General features: G+C 43.1%; 1 protein-coding gene across 2 annotated transcripts in view; it reads right to left on the reverse strand.

Moving 5' to 3' along the window:
- STXBP2 (syntaxin binding protein 2) overlaps positions 1-15454 on the reverse strand; it is a 37821-nt gene extending 22367 nt beyond the window's left edge. For both annotated transcript variants that reach the window (XM_033139655.1, XM_033139656.1), the window contains exon 1: positions 15338-15454. In XM_033139655.1, the coding sequence (XP_032995546.1) occupies positions 15338-15374 (37 nt within the window). In that variant the 5' untranslated portion in view covers positions 15375-15454. The remainder of the gene's footprint in view (positions 1-15337) is intronic.
- Between the last annotated feature and the right edge of the window lie 5511 nt (positions 15455-20965).

The raw sequence follows: 20965 nt of genomic DNA on the forward strand, positions 1-20965 counted from the left end.
ACAGAACAGAGAACTAGTCAAACTGGACCTTCTGGAGTATGAAAGGCATACTAGAAATGCTCCCATTCCTGTACAATCAGTTTTAGATATCACCTGCTCTAGACATGTCCCAAGGCATGGTCTGAGGGCACCTGATGCAGCCACCTTGCTGAAGCTAAGCAGGTCTGGTTCTGGTCAGTGGCTGGATGGGAGACCTCTTCAGAACCTCATGTGCACAGCTTTTGACTTCCACAATGGAAAAATATGTAATAAATAATGTCATCCCCACCAAAGGCTCTAGCTAACTTGCTACAACAAACAGTTTTCATAGAACATAACATAGCAACATAGCAATAACGGCATGGACACCGTCCACATAGCTAATCAGGGAAGCTGAGACGCACAGTTGCTTTCTCCAAGGACATTTTCAGATATTGCAAAACCAGAATTGTTATACTGGAACGGAATGTCTCCAGAGTGACTTATAATTATTTGAAAGTGGTTATTGCTGGACTAGAAGTGTAGAGCTACATTTTTATTTGCTCAGTCAGTTATTGCATACACAATGCAATCCTAAACATGCTTACTCAGGAGGAAGTTGGATACAACCGATAGAATTTGGAAGAAACTAAGTTCTACTCAGGAAAGACCTACTAAAATTCAAGAATCTAAGTTAGCCATGTCCAGTCATTTAACTGGGTATGCTCCAAGTAGGACTAACACTGTATACCACCCACTGGAACTTACTCTCTGGTAAGTATGTTTACAACTAGCCTGAAAGTTCCAAAATCATCCCCAAAAAAGTATCTGTTCCTTGTTTGTTGAAAAACAAATGCTTTTTCAGGTGGCACAGTATCTCAACAGGCAGCAATGACATGGAACAAAGTTCTAGGAAGCAGACACCAGAAACCAGTTGTTAAGCCAATGGGAATCTAACCAATCAGAGTGTATTCGTCAAACAGAACCAAGTCAGAAACTAAGAACCACGCTGACTTTTACAGGCAGAGACTGTTGAAAATTATGGCCTTCCAGGTACTGTTGGATCTCAATTCCCATCAGTCCCAGCCAGTGTGGACAATGGGTCAGGGGTGACAGGAGCTGGAGTCCAAATAACAGCTGAAGAGCCAGACATTCCCCACCCCTGACTGGATGTTAGAAGGGAGACAAGAGAGACATATGGCCCTATGGGATGTGTGCATGTGTAACACAAAAACTGATTTAACTAGCCTCCCAGAGGCAATTTCTACTCTCCACTAGTGGATATTGTTGCAAATCTGTTCTATTCAATATGACTTATTCTTGTCCTGATCCATGATCCAAAATGTTAAATAATAGTAAAGGTAGCTAAGGAAGTCAATGCCCAAACTGGAGATGGGAAGTGTAAGTAATTCAAAATCAGCTCAGGTGTCACTGACATAATCATGAACTGCCATTCAGAAGTAAAGACAAGTGTGAACAATGAGAGATCCCTCCCCATCAAGACTCAACCTTGTAATGTTGTGACAGAAAGTGGCCTTCTCAGGGCAAGAAGGTTCAGGCAGTCTTCCAACCTTCCACCGCAGTAGAAAAGAAGCCTTGAATCCACACAGAAACCAAGTTCCTCTAAATGAAACACATTTGTTTCTCTTATGTCTTTTAGCCACGAAGACCCAATCAACTTTTGAAAATGCAAAATTCACGTAGCATCTTTGAAAAGCAACCATGTCTGGGAAACAAGAAGCACCTGTATGTAGAATGAAATAAAAGGCAAGAGGCAGCCTGGGTCTACTCCTAGTCTGAGAAAGTCATGCTTGATTGCTAGCCATAAAACAGAGAGATACGAAAAGAGGCTTAGGCTACAATCTGCGCACTTATCTGGAAGTGAGCCCCACTGAACTCAACAGAACAGTTCCAAGCACACATGCATAGGATTGTGCTGTAAGGATTGCCTGGCACATGAGAGGCACCAGTGCCATCACACCAGCGTCACTGCACACGCATGGTGGACTGATGATGCAGAAGTTTGTAATGCACTAACAGCTTTGGCAGAGAGCACTGCCAGAGGATCATCCACTAGCCCTACATAATCTACCAGGAAACACCTTGTAATTGCAGATGTCCACAACATTTGGTGCCAAAGATCTGAAACTATTAATATAGCACAGCTATTTGCATCCCAACTAAAGGACAGGGGTGACAACTGTGGGTAGTGGAGGAAATGAAAGACTTTGTGTATCACATCTAGCTTCAATTATGGGAATGGGACAAAATTTCAGAAAGTCTGAAGGCCTCATTTCTCCAACTTCTATTTTTAAATCACAATTGAATAGAGTTTCCAGAATGTGACACGGGGAGACTGTCCACAGTCTTGCAGTGTGCATGACATCACAAAGCATATGAAAAGAAGCCTTTTTTCAGCTAAAGGGAAGCAAATTGATACTATAGTGTAAATTCAAAATGCAGCCACTTATGCAGCATATTCTGTTTCCTTGGATGTTTTCAAGAAAGGTTGGAGACTGATCTGTTAAACATGTCTTTGGGAAAGAATGCTCTTTCTCTGAGCCTTTTAGTAGCTGATATAATCAAAAACTACAAAAAGCATATCTTATAAAGCAAGAGAGAGCATTTGCTGTTCTCTGCCAAGCAACAAAGGAGCAATTTGACCCCACAAATCAGCTTGCAAGTACAAAACACTCAGTACAGACCTTAACCCAAGATAACAAACATTTGCAGACACAAGGCAACACGCTGGTAAACCTTGAACACTGTACAGTATCAGGATATCCAAGGTGCATACATAAACGTTCCCAATTAAGAAAAACAGAAACTACCCCAGACAGAATTGTAAGAAAACTTCCTTGATTGCCAATTCTCCTCTCTTCAAGGTGTATGAGACCAATAGAATAAATTTTGTCTCACAGTGAATCATCACAGAGGAACAGACCAGTCTGGCCTGCCTGTTGCATCTTACAAGTACAAAAATTTCTCTCTCCACCTCCTCCTAGCCTGCCCACCGTTAGGTAATAATTGCCAGGCTACATGGGCAGCAAGTCTGGTGAGCTGCCTGCCCTGAGGGGAGTGAATCAGTATAAAGACATTTCACATGCCTACTTGGTGCACAAACTAAGCTTCACATTTATTCTGCAATATCAGAATCAAGTGCAGGCACTATGCAAAATGTCCTAACTATGCCATCATGGTGAAGTCACTGGATTTAGTCAGAATATCACACTTCCTGCTTGTATTTCTCTCTTTGGACAAGTTCATTTTTTATACATATTCACATTGTGACTCTTTGGCATTTATAAACATAAGGACGCCCCCCCCAAAAAAGTTTAAAATCGGTGGGGTCACAGCAAAAAAGCACAAATCCAAATAAAATGTGCAACAACTTAATCGATATGACTCAAGAGCTGTACTGTGCACTCCAAGGGGAATGTAAGAATATATCAAATGGGAAACAGCTACCTCAAAGATTTTTCCAGAAGGGAGGCTTAAATTGATGCTTGTCTTCCTTCCAATAATCATGAAAGCACCTTTTCTCCTAGCTCTGCCTGAGACAAGCCTGCTCCCATGGAGCTCTCCTGTAAGACTTGTGAAAACTAGAGTAATTATTTGTCTCTCTGCTGGCAAGTTAATCCAGCACTTAATAAGCTCTCATCTTTCTCAGTGTCATTTGCTTTTGTCCTTAAGGGCTCTGCTTAAAAAAAAAAATCCCAGTTACCCACTTGTGACCATCTTGCTGAATCAGTTCTCTTGCCAGGTACCACTGAAAGAAGCCAACTGCATTTAAATCTTCACACTTTTTCAGTTAGAGAAAGAGGCCATTATGTACTTAACCAGTTACAGTATGCACTTATGAGGTGGGCAAGAGGGAACCAGGCCTGGCTTCCACGCTGAGCAGCTCAGCACTCAGCAGGTCAACTAAAATTTTCCATTCTTGACTCAACGAAAACGGGGCACCTATTACTTATCCAAAATAATTGCCAATTTACATGCACATTTCGTTGAGAGAGTAATAAGATTTTGAACCCATAATCCCTCTGCCTAGAGTGTAACAAGTGACTTTGTTGTTGTTGTTGTTCAGTCGTTCAGTCGTGTCCGACTCTTCGTGACCCCATGGACCAGAGCACGCCAGGCACGCCTATCCTTCACTGCCTCCCGCAGTTTGGCCAAACTCATGTTAGTAGCTTCGAGAATACTGTCCAACCATCTCATCCTCTGTCGTCCCCTTCTCCTTGTGCCCTCAATCTTTCCCAACATCAGGGTCTTTTCCAGGGAGTCTTCTCTTCTCATGAGGTGGCCAAAGTACTGGAGCCTCAACTTCAGGATCTGTCCTTCTAGTGAGCACTCAGGGCCGATTTCCTTGAGAATGGATAGGTTTGATCTTCTTGCAGTCCATGGGACTCTCAAGAGTCTCCTCCAGCACCATAATTCAAAAGCATCAATTCTTCGGCGATCAGCCTTCTTGATGGTCCAGCTCTCACTTCCGTACATTACTACTGGAAAAACCATAGCTTTAACTATACGGACCTTTGTCGGCAAGGTGATGTCTTTGCTTTTTAAGATGCTGTCTAGGTTTGTCATTGCTTTTCTCCCAAGAAGCAGGCGTCTTCTAATTTCGTGACTGCTGTCACCACCTGCAGTGATCATGGAACCCAAGAAAGTGAAATCTCTCACTGCCTCCATTTCTTCCCCTTCTATTTGCCAGGAGGTGATGGGACCAATGGCCATGATCTTAGTTTTTTTGATGTTGAGCTTCAGACCATATTTTGCGCTTTCCTCTTTCACCCTCATTAAAAGGTTCTTCAATTCCTCCTCACTTTCTGCCATCAAGGTTGTATCATCAGCATATCTGAGGTTGTTGATATTTTTTCCGGCAATCTTAATTCCGGTTTGGGATTCATCCAGCCCAGCCTTTCGCATGATGAATTCTGCATATAAGTTAAATAAGCAGGGGGACAATATACAGCCTTGTCGTACTCCTTTCCCAATTTTGAACCAATCAGTTATTCCATATCCAGTTCTAACTGTAGCTTCTTGTCCCACATACAGATTTCTCAGGAGACGGATGAGGTGATCAGGCACTCCCATTTCTTTAAGAACTTGCCATAGTTTGCTGTGGTCGACACAGTCAAATGCTTTTGCGTAGTCAATGAAGCAGAAGTAGATGTTTTTCTGGAACTCTCTAGCTTTCTCCATAATCCAGCGCATGTTTGCAATTTGGTCTCTGGTTCCTCTGCCCCTTCAAAATCCAGCTTGCACTTCTGGGAGTTCTCGGTCCACGTACTGCTTAAGCCTGCCTTGTAGAATTTTAAGCATAACCTTGCTAGCGTGTGAAATGAGTGCAATTGTGCGGTAGTTAGAGCATTCTTTGGCACTGCCCTTCTTTGGGATTGGGATGTAAACTGATCTTCTCCAATCCTCTGGCCACTGCTGAGTTTTCCAAACTTGTTGGCATATTGAGTGTAGCACCTTAACAGCATCATCTTTTAGGATTTTAAATAGTTCAGCTGGAATATCATCACTTCCACTGGCCTTGTTGTTAGCAAGGCTTTCTAAGGCCCATTTGACTTCACTCTCCAGGATGTCTGGCTCAAGGTCAGCAACCACACTACCTGGGGTGTATGAGACCTCTATATCTTTCTGGTATAGTTCCTCTGTGTATTCTTGCCACCTCTTCTTGATGTCTTCTGCTTCTGTTAGGTCCTTTCCACTTTTGTCCTTAATTGTGGTAATCTTTGTACGAAATGTTCCTTTCATATCTCCAATTTTCTTGAACAGATCTCTGGTTTTTCCCATTCTGTTATTTTCCTCTATTTCTTTGCATTGTTCGTTTAGAAAGGCCCTCTTGTCTCTCCTTGCTATTCTTTGGAAATCTGCATTCAATTTCCTGTATCTTTCACTATCTCCCTCGCATTTTGCTTGCCTTCTCTCCCCCGCTATTTTTAAGGCCTCATTGGACAGCCACTTTGCTTTCTTGCATTTCTTTTTCATTGGGATGGTTTTCGTTGCTGCCTCCTGTATAATGTTACGAGCCTCCATCCACAGTTCTTCAGGCACTCTATCCACCAAATCTAAGTCCTTAAACCTGTTTTTCACTTCAACTGTGTATTCATAAGGAATTTGATTTAGATTGTATCTTACTGGCCCAGTGGTTTTTCCTACTTTCTTCAGTTTAAGCTGGAATTTTGCTATAAGAAGCTGATGATCAGAGCCACAGTCAGCTCCAGGTCTTGTTTTTGCTGAGTGTATAGAGCTTCTCCATCTTTGGCTGCAGAGAATATAATCAATCTGATTTCGATGTTGCCCATCTGGTGATGTCCATGTGTAGAGTCGTCTCTTGTGTTGTTGGAAAAGAGTGTTTGTGATGACCAGCTTGTTCTCTTGACAGAACTCTATTAGCCTTTGCCCTGCTTCATTTTGAACTCCAAGGCCAAACTTGCCGGTTGTTCCTTTTATCTCTTGACTCCCTACTTTAGCATTCCAATCCCCTATAATGAGAAGAACATCCTTCTTTGGTGTCATTTCTATAAGGTGTTGTAAGTCTTCATAGAATTGGTCAATTTCAGTTTCTTCAGCACTGGAAGTTGGTGCATAAACTTGGATTACTGTGATGTTAAAAGGACTGCCTTGGATTCGTATCGAGATCAATCTATCATTTTTGAAATTGCATCCCAGTACAGCTTTCGCCACTCTTTTGTTGACTATGAGAGCCACTCCATTTCTTTTACGGGATTCCTGCCCGCAGTAGTAGATATGATAGTCATCTGAACTGAATTCGCCCATTCCCGTCCATTTTAGTTCACTGATGCCTAGGATGTCAATGTTTATTCTTGCCATCTCATTTTTGACCACATCCAGCTTACCAAGGTTCATGGTTCTTACATTCCAGGTTCCTATGCAATACTTTTCTTTACAGCATTGGACTTTCCTTTCGCTTCCAGGCATATCCGCAACCGAGCGTCCTTTCGGCTTTGGCCCAGCCGCTTCATCAGCTCTGGATCTACTTGTACTTGTCCTCCACTCTTCCCCAGTAGCATGTTGGACGCCTTCCGACCTGAGGGGCTCATCTTCCAGCGTCATAACTTTTATATGCCTGTTGTCTTTGTCCATGGAGTTTTCTTGGCAGGGATACTGGAGTGGGTTGCCAGTTCCTCCTCCAGGTGGATCACGTTTGGTCCAAACTCTCCACTATGACCTGTCCATCTTGGGTGGCCCTGCACGGCATAGCTCATAGCTTCCCTGAGTAATTCAAGCCCCTTCGCCACGACAAGGCAGTGATCCATGAAGGGGAAACAAGTGACTAACAAGTTCAAATAAAAAATAAATTATCAAGCAAGTATGCCTCTACATAGGCACCAATGTGGGGCTGCAACAGAAACCCAAAGAAAGTTCTTTCATTTCTTAGTAGTGTTCAGAAGACTCTCCATTTGTTGCGGGAGAAATGGTAAGCCTGATTAAATGATGCCTTCTCAGTAAATTCACACATGATGGTGGCTTTCACACTCCATGAGAGAGATTCAGAAAACTAACAGGCTGTCAACAATGTGTGCCGTCAACTAAAAGGCATTTGTTAATATGTGGCTCTTGCTGCATTGTAGCCTTCAGCGTTGTACTGTACAATTCAGCAGAACTGCTACCTAGAATAACAAAAACAAAACCAGTATGGAGTTCTGGGAAAGCAGGCTTGAAAGAATGCAGGCATGTTAAAAATCTGAGAAGCCCAAAGGGAGATAAGCGATTACAGCAGTCAGCAGGGTAGCTTTCCTTGTCTTCTGTTCTTCCTGTGCCTCTTCCCAGATCTAGCACCCAAGAGCCAGTGAATGGTGGCAAGAAGAAAACTGATTTTGGTCTGGGGAGATCCAGGTCTATAATGCCCACTTATAACATACAGGGTGGCCTTGGGACAGTTGCCATCTCTTAACTGATCTCCTAGGGAGGTATAGCAATAAATATGGCACACTATGTTTCTTACAGAAAGGATGAGGTGCTAAATTATGCATACAAAATAACAAATTACACATACACACGCCTTTTTTGGGGGGGGGAGAGGAGAAAACTGGCTTAATTTTTATGATTCATCCAAGCTTCAGCATTTCTTGGAACAACTGATAAAAGAACAGCTTATACTCAGTTCTGATTATAGTTCTATTACTTTGAGTACCCAAAAAGTTATAAAATATAGATTGTAGCCACCCTTCGACAGCCTTGGAATAGTCAACCCAGACACATTCAGACATTAAGGATGGCACAAAAGGTTTGACCCTAGTCTGTGGGGTATAAGAACCTACAAACTAGAAGAGCATTTAAGTGTGTTCATAAGCACCAGTGTTTAATATATAAAGAAGTTGCCCTTGAACAAGAGTTTCATATCTGAAATGTAACAGGTTTACACAAACTGTTCTCCTTGTACCTCTTGAGGGATATTTTTCTCCCCTAGCCCTCTCTCTTCTTTGGTGCTGCCTATTTTGTTCCTCTGGAATTTTAGATGCCTGGTTTCAGTTCCAGCAACAGTCCCCAAGTTAACAACAAGTAAGCCATTCAAGGCTTCAACTCCCAGCTAAGAGATGAGGATTACTTTCCCCAGTCTCCCTTCACAAGTAATTCATTCCATCACTTCTGTTTAGAGACCTCCAACCTTCCTTGGTACTATCTTGGATCATTTAATGGGGCTCTAATTAAATGATGGCATGATGGCAGCCTGCTCAATGAGGCCCAATTATCATTATTTACAATGCATAACTATAAAGTGCACTCTTTATCAAGAAGCAATCAAACTCAAGCGCCTTCTAGCAGAGTCTGGACTTTGAATGTTACCAGCTGAATGAAGAAAGACCCTTCTTCATTTGTCTAAATATATAAACTGTCCATGCCTGCATTTGCATATAATGTAAGCTATGCTTATAATCATTTTATTGTTAATTCTTAATTATATTGGGTGGACTTGAATGGAAAGCGGCACAGAATCAATCAATCATAGGAACAAGCTGCTACGAGTCTCAATCTCATGCATTCCCTTCTCTGGTGCTGATTTGTTGAAACAAGCCTGCTTCATAAGCCAAGCTGTCCATGGTTGCCTAGTATGGATCTATGTTGAAGCCAGTATGTGAGATTGTCCAGTACATCTCCATTTTGGCTCATGTAATACCATTAAAAGTCAAGGGAAGGGTATGTATGTACGCAACAGTACTTTCCAGAGCTTTTGGTCACAAATTCAATTATAAAAAACAACTTTCCATTCACAACCACTCTTCTCTGAACAAGTCTATACGTTAGATGAATCTGGAAAGAATAAATGCAAATAACAACCCCTAATCTTCCATTACAATGTAGGGTAAACCAACAAATTCCAAGCAAACCCTAGGCTTGGGTGGAAAACTTGGAAAACGTTGGCGTTTATCTTCCGCCCTTCCCTTTTGTGGTCTGGAATCAAACAACAGCTCGACAACACAAATCCAAAACCAGATAACGAGGTATTACCCTAACAACAATCTTCATATATTACTGGAACTTCAAGAACTAAAACAACCATAGCTGAAGAATCAAGTTATCCTGTTAATTGCTACTACAGCAGCATGAGAGCCAAAGAACACTGTCATTTAATAAACGCTAATGGAATCAACCAGCTACTGCTTATTTGTTTTTCTACCTCAGAGATGGGGAACTGGATATTGCTGGACCATAACTGCCATAATTTGTGACCAGTTACAGGTGGGTAGCCGTGTTGGTCTGCCATAGTCAAAACAAAATCGAAAATTCTTTCTAGTAGCACCTTAGAGACCAACTGAGTTAGTTGCTGGTATGAGCTTTCGTGTGCATCTGAAGAAGTGTGCATGCACACGAAAGCTCATACCAGCAACTAACTCAGTTGGTCTCTAAGGTGCTACTAGAAAGAATTTTCGATTTTGTTATAATTTGTGACCATTGGCCATACATGGAAGTTGGGAAGTTCACAGGTTCCCATTCCCTGTTCAGACAAGTCCCACCAAAACTAATACTGCTTTTTAGCTAGTGCTCCTTCTTCAGTTATTTTTTTTTTAATGAGGTTTGAAAATAGTAACATAGCTGGTTGCCTGTGGAAAAGAACTGCCTTCAGGTGCCAGGGATAGTGTTCAGCATGCAGCTAATACAGTGGCTTTTTAAAGTGAGATGAATGCAACTCTAGGGAGACTGCAGGCATGACTTTATGCCCACTACTAGTCCCAGCTACCTGGGAGTAGCAGTTACATGGGGGTGGAGTAGGAATCAGATTGGGCAGGAGCAGAGATGAGGAGCAGCATGGGGAAATGGGGGGGGGTCTATCCACCCCATTCCCGTGTGTGTGTTTGTGTGTGTTTAACCAATGTTCTTTAAAGCGGGACAGATAAATAAAATGGTGTAGTAGGAACAAAACAAATCACATTACTGAGAATCACAGCGGGAAATGGCTAGAAATAGGGCTGAAGCCATTACTGTAGTACATTAGGTGACCTATTTGAATCTATTACATGGCTGCATCACAAATTAAAATAAGAGCCTCTTAAGTGAGTCAGACCCTTTCCTGCTGTGGTTACCAGGACCTGACCCATTTTTCCTGCTCGATTCTTCTTGGAGCTCCTTCTATACTGCCCTGCTTCTGAAGGATTTGAACAGAATACTCATGCAGAGTTCAGCTAGAGTGGAGTTCCCAAAAGTGTGTGGCACCACTCCTTGAGGGGCAGTGGGATTACGGACTAGAGCAAAACACCTTCCTCACATTGTATTGTTGATTGTTTCATTGTTGATTGCTAAGTCAGTTTATGGAACCAAGGAGACAGTGGCCCAAAAAAGTTTTGGAATCACTGTTCTAGATGCACAGAATGGCCTCTCAGACCTTCACAGTAGAACACACAAAGGTCATAGAATCATATATCAGATAATTGTGAAGTTGGAAGGGACCACATGGGTCATTTAGTCCAACCCCCTGCAATGCAGGAATTTTTTGCCCAAGGTGCGGCTTGAACCCACAACCCTGGGATTAAGAGTATCGTGCTCTACCAACTGAGCTAATACCAGTTTATTAGGTGTGATCTCACTCCTCTTCCAGATGTTAAGTCTATGTTTAATGGAGAAGTTCTAGAATCAGCCACTCATTTGGAATTTGTAATACTGCAAACTTAAAAAAATAAATCAAAATCTTTGGAAGATCTGTGGCTCAAACTAACAGAATTAAACAATGGCACACGGTTATGCTGTTGAACTCAGCAGTCAGTAAGCTCCATACAGTATTCTGTTCCTACTCAGCTACTTATACCTACTGTGGTTGTATGGAGTGGAAGAACAACAGTTATTATTCTTTAGATACTGGAGATTACTGTAAAAGCTATCCTCAAATCCTTTGAGAGACACTGAAACTTGATTTAGTGGTTATTGCACCAAACTCTCACCGGAAGCAAGCTGATAAGAACTATTTTGAGGACTCCCTACCACATACCTGTTATTCTTTTGCAACTGGAAGTAGTGTCTCAAAATAACAGCCCACTTGCAAATTCTCAGTTATTGGGCTTGACATTTCAGCAAAGGAAGAAGCAAGACTTTCAAAATTATTATCTTTAAGAGCAACTGTAAGCAGTCTAGATAAGGACTGTTCTTATCAGTAAAGGCTTCCCCTTTACTTCAGAACCAATTAACACTTCAAGCAACAAGTATGTTTTATTAAATGCACATCACTTTCTACAACAAAAAAAGTGCAAAGGGAAGAAGTGCATTTCTAAACATGCAGTGACATTAAGTAATTTTAAAAGTCATGTTTTTGATACAACCAAAAGTTCTTCAACTGATTCACAGCCTTAATAATTTGAAAGGTTCCTTTTCTTCCAGTAGTTATCACTGTACATAAGCCATGAAGAATGAAGGCAATACAGTATGCAAATCCACAAGGTTTGGCTCTGGGCAGTTTTTTATGTCAAGGGTGCAGAGCACTGTGATTCTGGTATTTATCAGAGTTGCTAGACTTTAGTAGATTTGATAGGTGTCAGAATGAAACCTTTGCCAGTACATTCAAACAGGAAGAAAAGGTCAGAGTCTCATAATGCTCATAAACCACATCCATCATCATCTCTCTCCACAGAATGCATGTATTAGGTCTGTTCACATGTCCAGTAGGAATGAAAACAAACCTAAATACATGCCTTGCTCACATTGCACTTGAAGCACTGGAATATGCTCTGGAAAGGTTCAGTTAAAGCCCCACCTCTGCTAAGGACTCATTGTGTGGCTTCCAGCAAAATTCTCTTTCTTAACCTCAGGTCCCTAGTTGTTAACAGCAACAACAGTTATGTATCTTTCATGGCACTATCACTAACATAATAGGATTTTGTAAAACACACTTCTAATTAAGAGTGCTTAATACTACTACTTCAGAGGATGAGATGGTTGGACAGTGTTCTTGAAGCGACTAGCATGAGTTTGGCCAAACTGTGGGAGGCAGTAAAAGATAGGTGTGCCTGGCATGCTCTGGTCCATGGGGTCACGAAGAGTCGGACATGACTGAACAACAACAATACTACTACTTGTAGGTGAGTTAGGAAATCTCCTGATGTTTCCTTAAGGGAGGGTTTAATTCAGTCAACCTTCATTCATCCATTAGGAATTCAGTGGCCTAGTTGCTACATACAGGGAGCAGGGGAAACTGTCAGAAATTGAAGAGCAGGGATTCTAAAACAGTAGCAACATCCCACAGATTATCTTTTCCCTATCACATTTCTATGAAGCAACACTCATTTGCTGCATCATTCATGGAACAAACCAGTGATGACAGTCAAAGCACCTGTTAAGTATTAGCAGAGTGTGCAACAGTTTCAAGATTAGCCAATTACTAATACAATGCTTTAATTAAACATCATCTTGGGGTGCTCACAGGCACAAGCTTTCTTGCATAAAGTCATTAGTTTTATGCATTTAGTTGCTTGCAGCACTACAACTGAAGTCTACCTGATTCTCTCTCTTGCTGTGGCCCCACTAAGAAAACCTCATTGGACAATATAAAAAAATTCCTTCCAGTAGCATCTTAGAGACCAAGTTTGTTATTGTTATGAGCTTTCGTGTGCATGCACATGAAAGCTCATACCAATAACAGACTTAGTTGGTCTCTAAGGTGCTATTGGAAGGAGTTTTTATATTTTGTTTCGACTATGGCAGACCCACACAGCCACCTAACTATATCTAGACTCATTGGACAATGCTTAAGAAGCAATATATAAATCACTGGGGGGAAATAAAACAGTAATATTTTGGTTCCACACCATTATCTTTGGATTCATTTATTTGGTTTGATCCTGTTTCCTTCCGACTGCAGTGGGCAGAATGGGATGGGATGGATCTAGAATTCAAATAATCTGTCTCTGCTATCACTCTCCTCATTCCTCCCACTGAAACTCCTGTGTTTTCAGAGCTTATAAACAAGTGTTTCGAACACCTGCATACACTCCTTTAAAAACAACAATACAAGCCATCAGAAGTGCAGAATGTCAAGATCTCAGAAGTCTCACTGACCAATGCAGGAACTGATTTGCCCTATCACTTTTCCAACCCTCTCCACACCTTTGCCCCTCACCACTGCAAGCAGGTACAGATTAGTACCCAGAGGAAACATCCATAAAATGCTGCCACTTTGTGTAACAAGCATCAAAAGAAAGTACATGAGTTATTAGAGCAATCTTTCATCTTCTCTCAAACAGTTGACTCATAAAGGCAATAGTTTACTTTACCTTATTTCAGCACGTTTACATAAAATTAGCATTACAAGCTAACTGGCTCTGTATCATCTGCCTTGATTACCAATAACTCTGGTCTTAACCTGCTGCCAAGCAAGAAATCAAGAAACTTATAGCCCACTCTTAGGATGTTTACTCAGGAATAAGCTCAAGGTTAATTGTGCATAGTAGGACTGTAACCTAGGAGTAAAACCACCCTTGACTGTTCAAACTACTTTTAATTGTGAGGAATTATCATAGAATGAGGAGTAACAAGCACCCTGGGCAATCCCTACTGTTGACAGAACTTTGGGTCAGATCTATGATGTTGTTGTTCTTACAACCCGTCCCAGTTTCTGTTATACCAGGGGTGGCCAACTCCCAGAGTTAAAAACTAGCAGTTTCATGTCAAAGTTGTTGAGCTTTTTTGAGGAAGGGGGAAGGCCCATTTGGGTGGGGGTCGGGTCAAAGTTGTTGAGTTTTTTCAGGGAGGAGGTAAAGTGATAGCCAGTGATCTACCGCAGACATCCAGTGATCTACCGGTAGATCACGATTTACCTGTTGGACATGCCTGTGTTATACCATCAAGCATCTGAGTAAACTGATAACTTCAAGCAGACTGTGAGTTAACTGCCACTCTTAAGTTGCTACAGTTCAGGGAAGGATGCTGCTAAATTCAGAAAGATTTAGCAAACAACTGTGAAGAGAAAGCAAAACAAAAAGGATACCAGTGCAAAAAACCCCAAGCATAGTACAGGAAAAAAGATAAACTGAGCAGAGAGGACACATTTTGGCAGTTTTCAGATATTTAAAAGATCATTCATCAAGATGGAGCACAATTACATATTCCGAATAGGCACTAAAGACCAGACAGAAAGAAATGCTTTTAAATTATAAGACATAATGTTTAACTTGTGTACTAAGGGTGGCAGAGGTGTGGGTGCATCCTAAGAACAGTTTAGTGCTGACCTGTTTAAAAGATAATGTGGAATCTCTTAGAGAGGAGGGTTCAGTGACCTCAGTTAGAAGATCACATTAGCAAGGCCTGATCACTTACTGTAATTCAGAATAAATGGATAGAATCATAAGAGTTGGGAGGGATCTCCCAGGGTCATCTAGTCCAACCCCCTGCAATGCAGGAATCTTTTTGGCCAACGTGGGGCTCCAATCCTTGACCCCCTGATATTAATGAGTCTCATGCTTTAGTGCACTGATGGTGCACAGGGGAAGAATACGAATACCTCAAACGGCACTGCCTAGAAAACACCAACCGGAGTTTTAAAGCCCAATTCTCACGTTCTAGGAGAAGAGAGTCAGCGCCCTGCCCTCGCCCGGGAGTGCTACTATCACCTAGGCACCCGTGACTACGCCCAAGAGCGCAGAGATCTCGTGTGGAACCCTCCCCCGGAAGACACAATATGAAATATTGGCGGGGGGGGATGAGGAAAAGAAGGGGGCAGCAGCGTCGTGTGAAAGGCTGTGTGACAGGGAGGAAACGACACCCTTTCATCCTCCCCACCCACCCCGCGAAAGCCAAGAACTGCGCGCTCTCTCACAAGCGCGCGCGCGCACGTAAATATATCTGGATACACACAGGGTGTGGGGACGCGTGTCGCGCCCCCTGTCGGGCGAGCGCCCTCCTCCCGCCGCCTGTCCCCACTCACTCTCGCCCACTATCGCCTTCAGTCCCGCCGGCGCCATGACTCCCGCGTCCCTCTTCGGCTCCTGCTTCCCCAGAGGCCGCCACTTCCGTGTCTGCAGGCGGGAGGAGCCGACCTCGGGACTCGCCCCTTTTGTGAGCCGGCTCGCGGGAGGCGCACCTCGGGCGTGCGGGGTGCTCCGCTTCCGCACGGAGGGGCTGCTTGAGCGCACCTGCGCACGCAGGCCGGTTCAGACGGCCAGCCCTGTCCTGGGGAGTAAGGTTGCCTGTCTTTGTCTTCCTGCTCTGACAGGACGGCCAGCCCCTTGCAGGTGAAGTGCCGCCCAACTCTGTGCACGGGATCCGGCTACAAACCCGATGCCGCCGCCGGAACAGGATTGCTCAACAGACAGATGCACTTCGCGCAGTGGCCTGCGGGGCGGCGCCAGACAGAAAGCGTGGCAGGGCGGGGTGCATCTTCCAGCTCGCGGCGGACACGTGTCAATACTGTGAATAAAATATTGGGGGTCAGGGTAAGCCCCGTCATGGTGGGCATAGCCAAGCAGAACGGAGGGGAAGCCGCCCCTCCTAAATCAATACAAATCTGAGGTTCTGCTCCCTATGGGTTAGGAAAAGCATGAGGAAAAAGAATCAGTGCATCTGGTGGTTTCGCAGGTCCTGAAATGAAGCAAAGGCACGTTTTAATTTTACATTATTGGCCCAGACCACTCCCTATAAAAGTAAACACAGCTGATAGGGTTGGGACCAAAATGAAACTACTGTACTGAGAAATGAGGGCTGTATCAGCAAGGTTTGGCGGAACCTTGAGGCTGAGAGAAGTACTAAAAAGCATATTTTGAAAAACTGAAGGTGGCAGCCCCTGGCCAGAATATAGTGCAATAAGGACTGTTGTTTTCTACTGCTAACTATATGTCTGTGTTTAATAAGTTTGTCCTGGGGAGGACTTGGTAGTTGGGAAAAATAGGAGGAGGCAGAGAATATATATATGCTGAGATTGTGACTTAAATAACTTGTGACTTAAATAACTTGTGACTTGTTAATATCTCCATAAGAATCTTTTGAATATCTTTTTCCTAGAAACAAGCTTCAGACATCTGAAGGCAGTCCTGTTTCGGGAAGCTTTTAATGTTTGAAGTTTTATTCTGTTTTTAGTGTTCTGCTGGGAGCTGCCCAGAGTGGCTGGGGAAACCAGGCCAAATGGGCGGGGTATAAATAATAACATTATTATTATTAAGCTTCCCACCTGCATTTACTGCTTAAACTTCTAAGCCCTTCACTCGTTTTCTGCAGCTGCTCCCAGTTCATGACAGTGCAAGGCCTCAAGAGGGATCTCCTGCTCTTTGCAGCAGCAACGGCTGCTGCTTCCGTAATTCAGTTCTTGAGCCTTTGCATTTCCTTGATTTTGCTGCAGCTTCTGCTGGCACTCCACCAACAAGAATCACATACATACTTTCACCACTTTTCTTCCTGCCCACCCTAGGGAACCTCCACTTTCCTGAAAACAGTCCAAGGCCCACTTTTGCAATTACTGTTATCTCCTTACCATTCAGATAAATGCCAAACTGAAGACTTTACTTCACTGCTTGGGCCCAGAAGGCCAGAAGGTCTATATTAATTTACCCTCCCTTACTACTGTGGCTCAGGATGCAAATCCATACGAAGTACTTCGGGATGAGCACTTTAATTCCCCTATAAATGTGATTGGTGAACAGTACATATTCTCTTTGAGGGTTCAGTTACCAGGAGACTAGATCTATATGCAACTGCATTATGTGCATTGAGTGCCGCTTTTGTTTTTGGCAACATAAATGAATAAATGATCAATTGTTCTGGAAACCTTCCAAACTTCAAAGGAAACCCTTAATGGAAAGGCAGCTTACTTTGAATGTAGCTGTTGAAATAACAAGAGGGCTGAGAATACTCCTTACTGTGCTAAATCCAGTGCTGGATTTATGTATAGGCTAAGTAGGCTGAAGCCTAGGGCATCTAAATCTAGGGGGCCTCGCTAGCCTGCCTTCTCACCAGTGCTGCAGTCTCCCCTCTCCCAAAATTGCAAACCCAAGACTTCATGTGAGGGCAGGGCAACTCAGGCCCAGCAACTATTAGACTGAGGGTAAGCCAGTGGGGCCCAATTTGAAGCAGTGGGGCGCAACCTGAATTTTTTTTTTTGTAGGGCCCCAGTTCACAGCCAAAGTCTGCAAAATCTTATGGATATAAATAAAATCCATCTAAATTGCCCTGGTGTAGGGGCCCCCTTAGGAGCAGCCTGAGGGGCCCAATTTGGCCCAATTGCTCCAAATGCCTTAAGGTCAGCCCTGATGAGACAGTGCAGGGGTTGGACTGACAATCCCTGCACCTTCTAGGTCCCTGGTGCCACTATTCAGAGTACAGACTCAAGGACTTGTTATGGAAATAAAGGGGGGCACTTATAGGAAATCAGTTTTGTCACCTCTTCCCCCACCCCCAAACCCCAAGACAATGAGCCCAGCCACCTTTTATTCACAGTCGCATAAGCACTACACTACAGCATGGCCATAAACTTGTACGTTCAACCGCTGAAATATACACCCAATATATAGCAATGGAGATTTATGTTACTGCTTTATGAATGAACACTGTGTTTTATGAATGGACTCTGTATTTTGTGAACTACCTAAGAGCCACCAATAGGGAGCTCTAGAATCTCACAGCTAACCAACTGGGTACTACCAAACAGTGACCCCTACTGCTGAAAGCAGTTAACTAGTAGGGAATGCTTCAGCTCAGCCTTTGCACTGTTGACTGAACACCCCCTGCCGTGCAGATAATGGAGAAAGCTCGTAAATTGTATCCCTTCTGGAATTCTGGCCAACTCTATTATGCTGGTGTAAACCCCGGTGCACCAGAAGCACAGAATAGCAGCAAATAAAATTCGTTCATACGTCAGCAACTGATAAGATTTGTCAACCAGTTCTTCCCAAGTCTTCCTAAATTATAAAGCTCCAAAATACAGGCTAAAAGAGAGCAGGTCTGGGAAGAGTGAGACATACAATGGGCACCACCAGTGAAAAGACCCTGCTCTGTGTAACTCCTGCCCTGTCATTTGATAGAGTGCCCACTTGCCCTCCTTCTTGACATGGAATGCTCTCTGTTAGAGTCTCTAGGTCCAGTACAAAGACCATAAGGGAGAGCACAGAACAGTTCCCAACAGCTGTTAATCAAACAAGCACACAGGTCACCTTTGTCACAGTCAGGACACCTATGTCCTGGCCAGGCCTGCACCCAATCTTGTTTTTGTACAATCTTGTTTGTCCTCAGTAACCAAAATTATATTATCAACATATACAAGCAGAAAAGTTGTTTTCCTTCATTTGCAAGGAATCGTACAAAACAAAGTGGCACTAATAAAGAATAGTTCCAGGGTGGCAACAGAAAGCAAACTAAAAATGCTTTTGCAGTTCATCAAAACTATCCAGCAATATCAAGTTGTAGGAAAACTGGTGCTATTAACAGTAATCCTTCTAGTTGGTTAATTGGTTCAGCAACTTCCATGTACATGACGTGTGATGCTAATTATTCTCCCCAAGAGTTAAATGTTAACTAAGCAGAGGCAGCTATAGGAGAGCTATGAGATTCAGGTGAGGGTCAGATACCTTGTCAATCCTAAAGAGGAGAAGCCTAGCATGGAAGACTTGTGTATTTTATAATATCTTATGTCCTTTAAAGGAGAAATTGTGAATTGTAGAATTTTAAATACCTCTCATTATCCTTGGCTTCACTCAATTTTGTTTATAACACTTCCATTTTCTTCTAGTTGTGAGGGTGGGGGGGTGGGGAGGGGCCTCACAAGTGGAATAGCCTAGGGCCTCTCTTCATCTAAACCTGGCCCTGGCCAAATCACTCTCTTCAGTCCTACCACGCCACAATTTCCTCAAGCTGAGGAGGCAGAGGCCATTCACGGCAATTTCACTCTTTTTGTTTTTGTCCTTTTCAGTTTCGTCTTGCAAGGCAAAACTATTTTTGTCACTGTTCCTGGACCAAACCACAAAGCTGATTTTCAAAGCTGCCTTGTTTGAAGGGTGACTTGCAGGAAAAGAAATACATTTCCCAAAGTGTTGCAACTGTGTTATACAAGAGGGGGTGGAAATGCATCCTGGTTGAAATGAGGGTGAACTGCTGCAAGGGAGTATTTCAAGTGTCACCATGACCCATCACATGCCTCCATATTGCCAGGTGAAAATAGATGACTGGGTCTCCTTACACCATAATTCTTACTTGGGTATATTGAGTTGAGCTTCCCCTATAGAAGGTGTAGACAACGTGCTGCATATGTTGTTGGACTCCAGCTGCCACCATCTCTGGCTATCAGCGTGCGGTCAGTGGGGGTGACGGACTAGGCTACTCCCCTAAATGTTCCTGGTAAATTAAAGCATTAAAGCCTGGTGCCTCCTTCTCAAAGTCCAGGAAGCTTCTGCCCAGCTTAGGGAAGCACAATGTTCTGATGGGGTCCAAGAACCCGCCTCCCACCTTCCTAAAGCCCACTCAGCTTTGGGAAGGAGGTCGGAGCCAGGGCTCTAGCATCCTGTGCTTTTGTAGCTAGGGGGTGCTCTTGATCCATCATTGTCAAATGATGGTATCTGAAGAAGTGTGCATGCACACGTAAGCTCATACCAAGAACAAACTTAGTTGGTCTCTAAGGTGCTACTGGAAGGAATTATTAATTTCATTTTGTTTTGACTATGGCAGACCAACACGGGTACCTACCTGTAACTGTCAAAACACAGGTATCCTCAACAGCATGGAGTGCCTTTTACAGCTTACATTTATTTATTTGTTGAATTTATATCTTGCCTTTACTCCCCAAACAGCCCAAGGTGGCACACACATCCACATTTTAAAAAAGTATTCTAAAATAGCTAAAATATTCTAAAAGTAGTTTCAGTTAAAAACATTCTAAAAACAGAACATTATTTTGCCTAATGATCTGAGGGGTTGCAAGGAACAGGATTCTACAGACACCAAATGTGAACTTCTGAAAGAACGAACTCCTGAACTGAACTCCTGAAAGAATGATGGAGGCAGATGGCATTCCACAAATGGGGAACAACCAATGATTGCAAAGGCCCTGTTACGAGTCAGTGCCAACTGGGCAGCCCCTGAAGGAAGGCACAATTTTAGGTATTCGGGTCCCAGGCCATTTACGGCTTTATATGCTAGTGGGAACATCTTGAATTGGGTTTGTTAGCTCACTGGCAGCCAATCCAGTGATCTCAGGACTGGTGACACATGATTCCACCAGGCTGCCTCACTTACCAGCTTAGTAGACACATTGTACACTAGTACAGCCTCTGGACCATCTTCAGTGGCAGCTGCAAGAAAACTCATTACAGTAGATCACACAGAAAGTCGCTAGACCTTAGTATAAACATCCTGCTCCTAAGAGTTGTAAAAAAAATCAGTATATCTAATCTTTGTGTTCACCAGCAAACATTAATTATCACCCTCCCGTAAGCAGGAACCAGACGCCACACAGACAATGAAATCTTTTTTGGGGTACACTTATTATTAAGGAACTACAGAGAGAAAGATGTGGCCTTCGCAAAATTAAGCATCTCCCCCCCCCCCCCTTACTTCAAATCTATTTCAGTAAACA

This window comes from Lacerta agilis, chromosome 2 (assembly GCF_009819535.1).
Source record: "Lacerta agilis isolate rLacAgi1 chromosome 2, rLacAgi1.pri, whole genome shotgun sequence".
Classification (NCBI taxonomy): Eukaryota; Metazoa; Chordata; class Lepidosauria; order Squamata; family Lacertidae; genus Lacerta; species Lacerta agilis.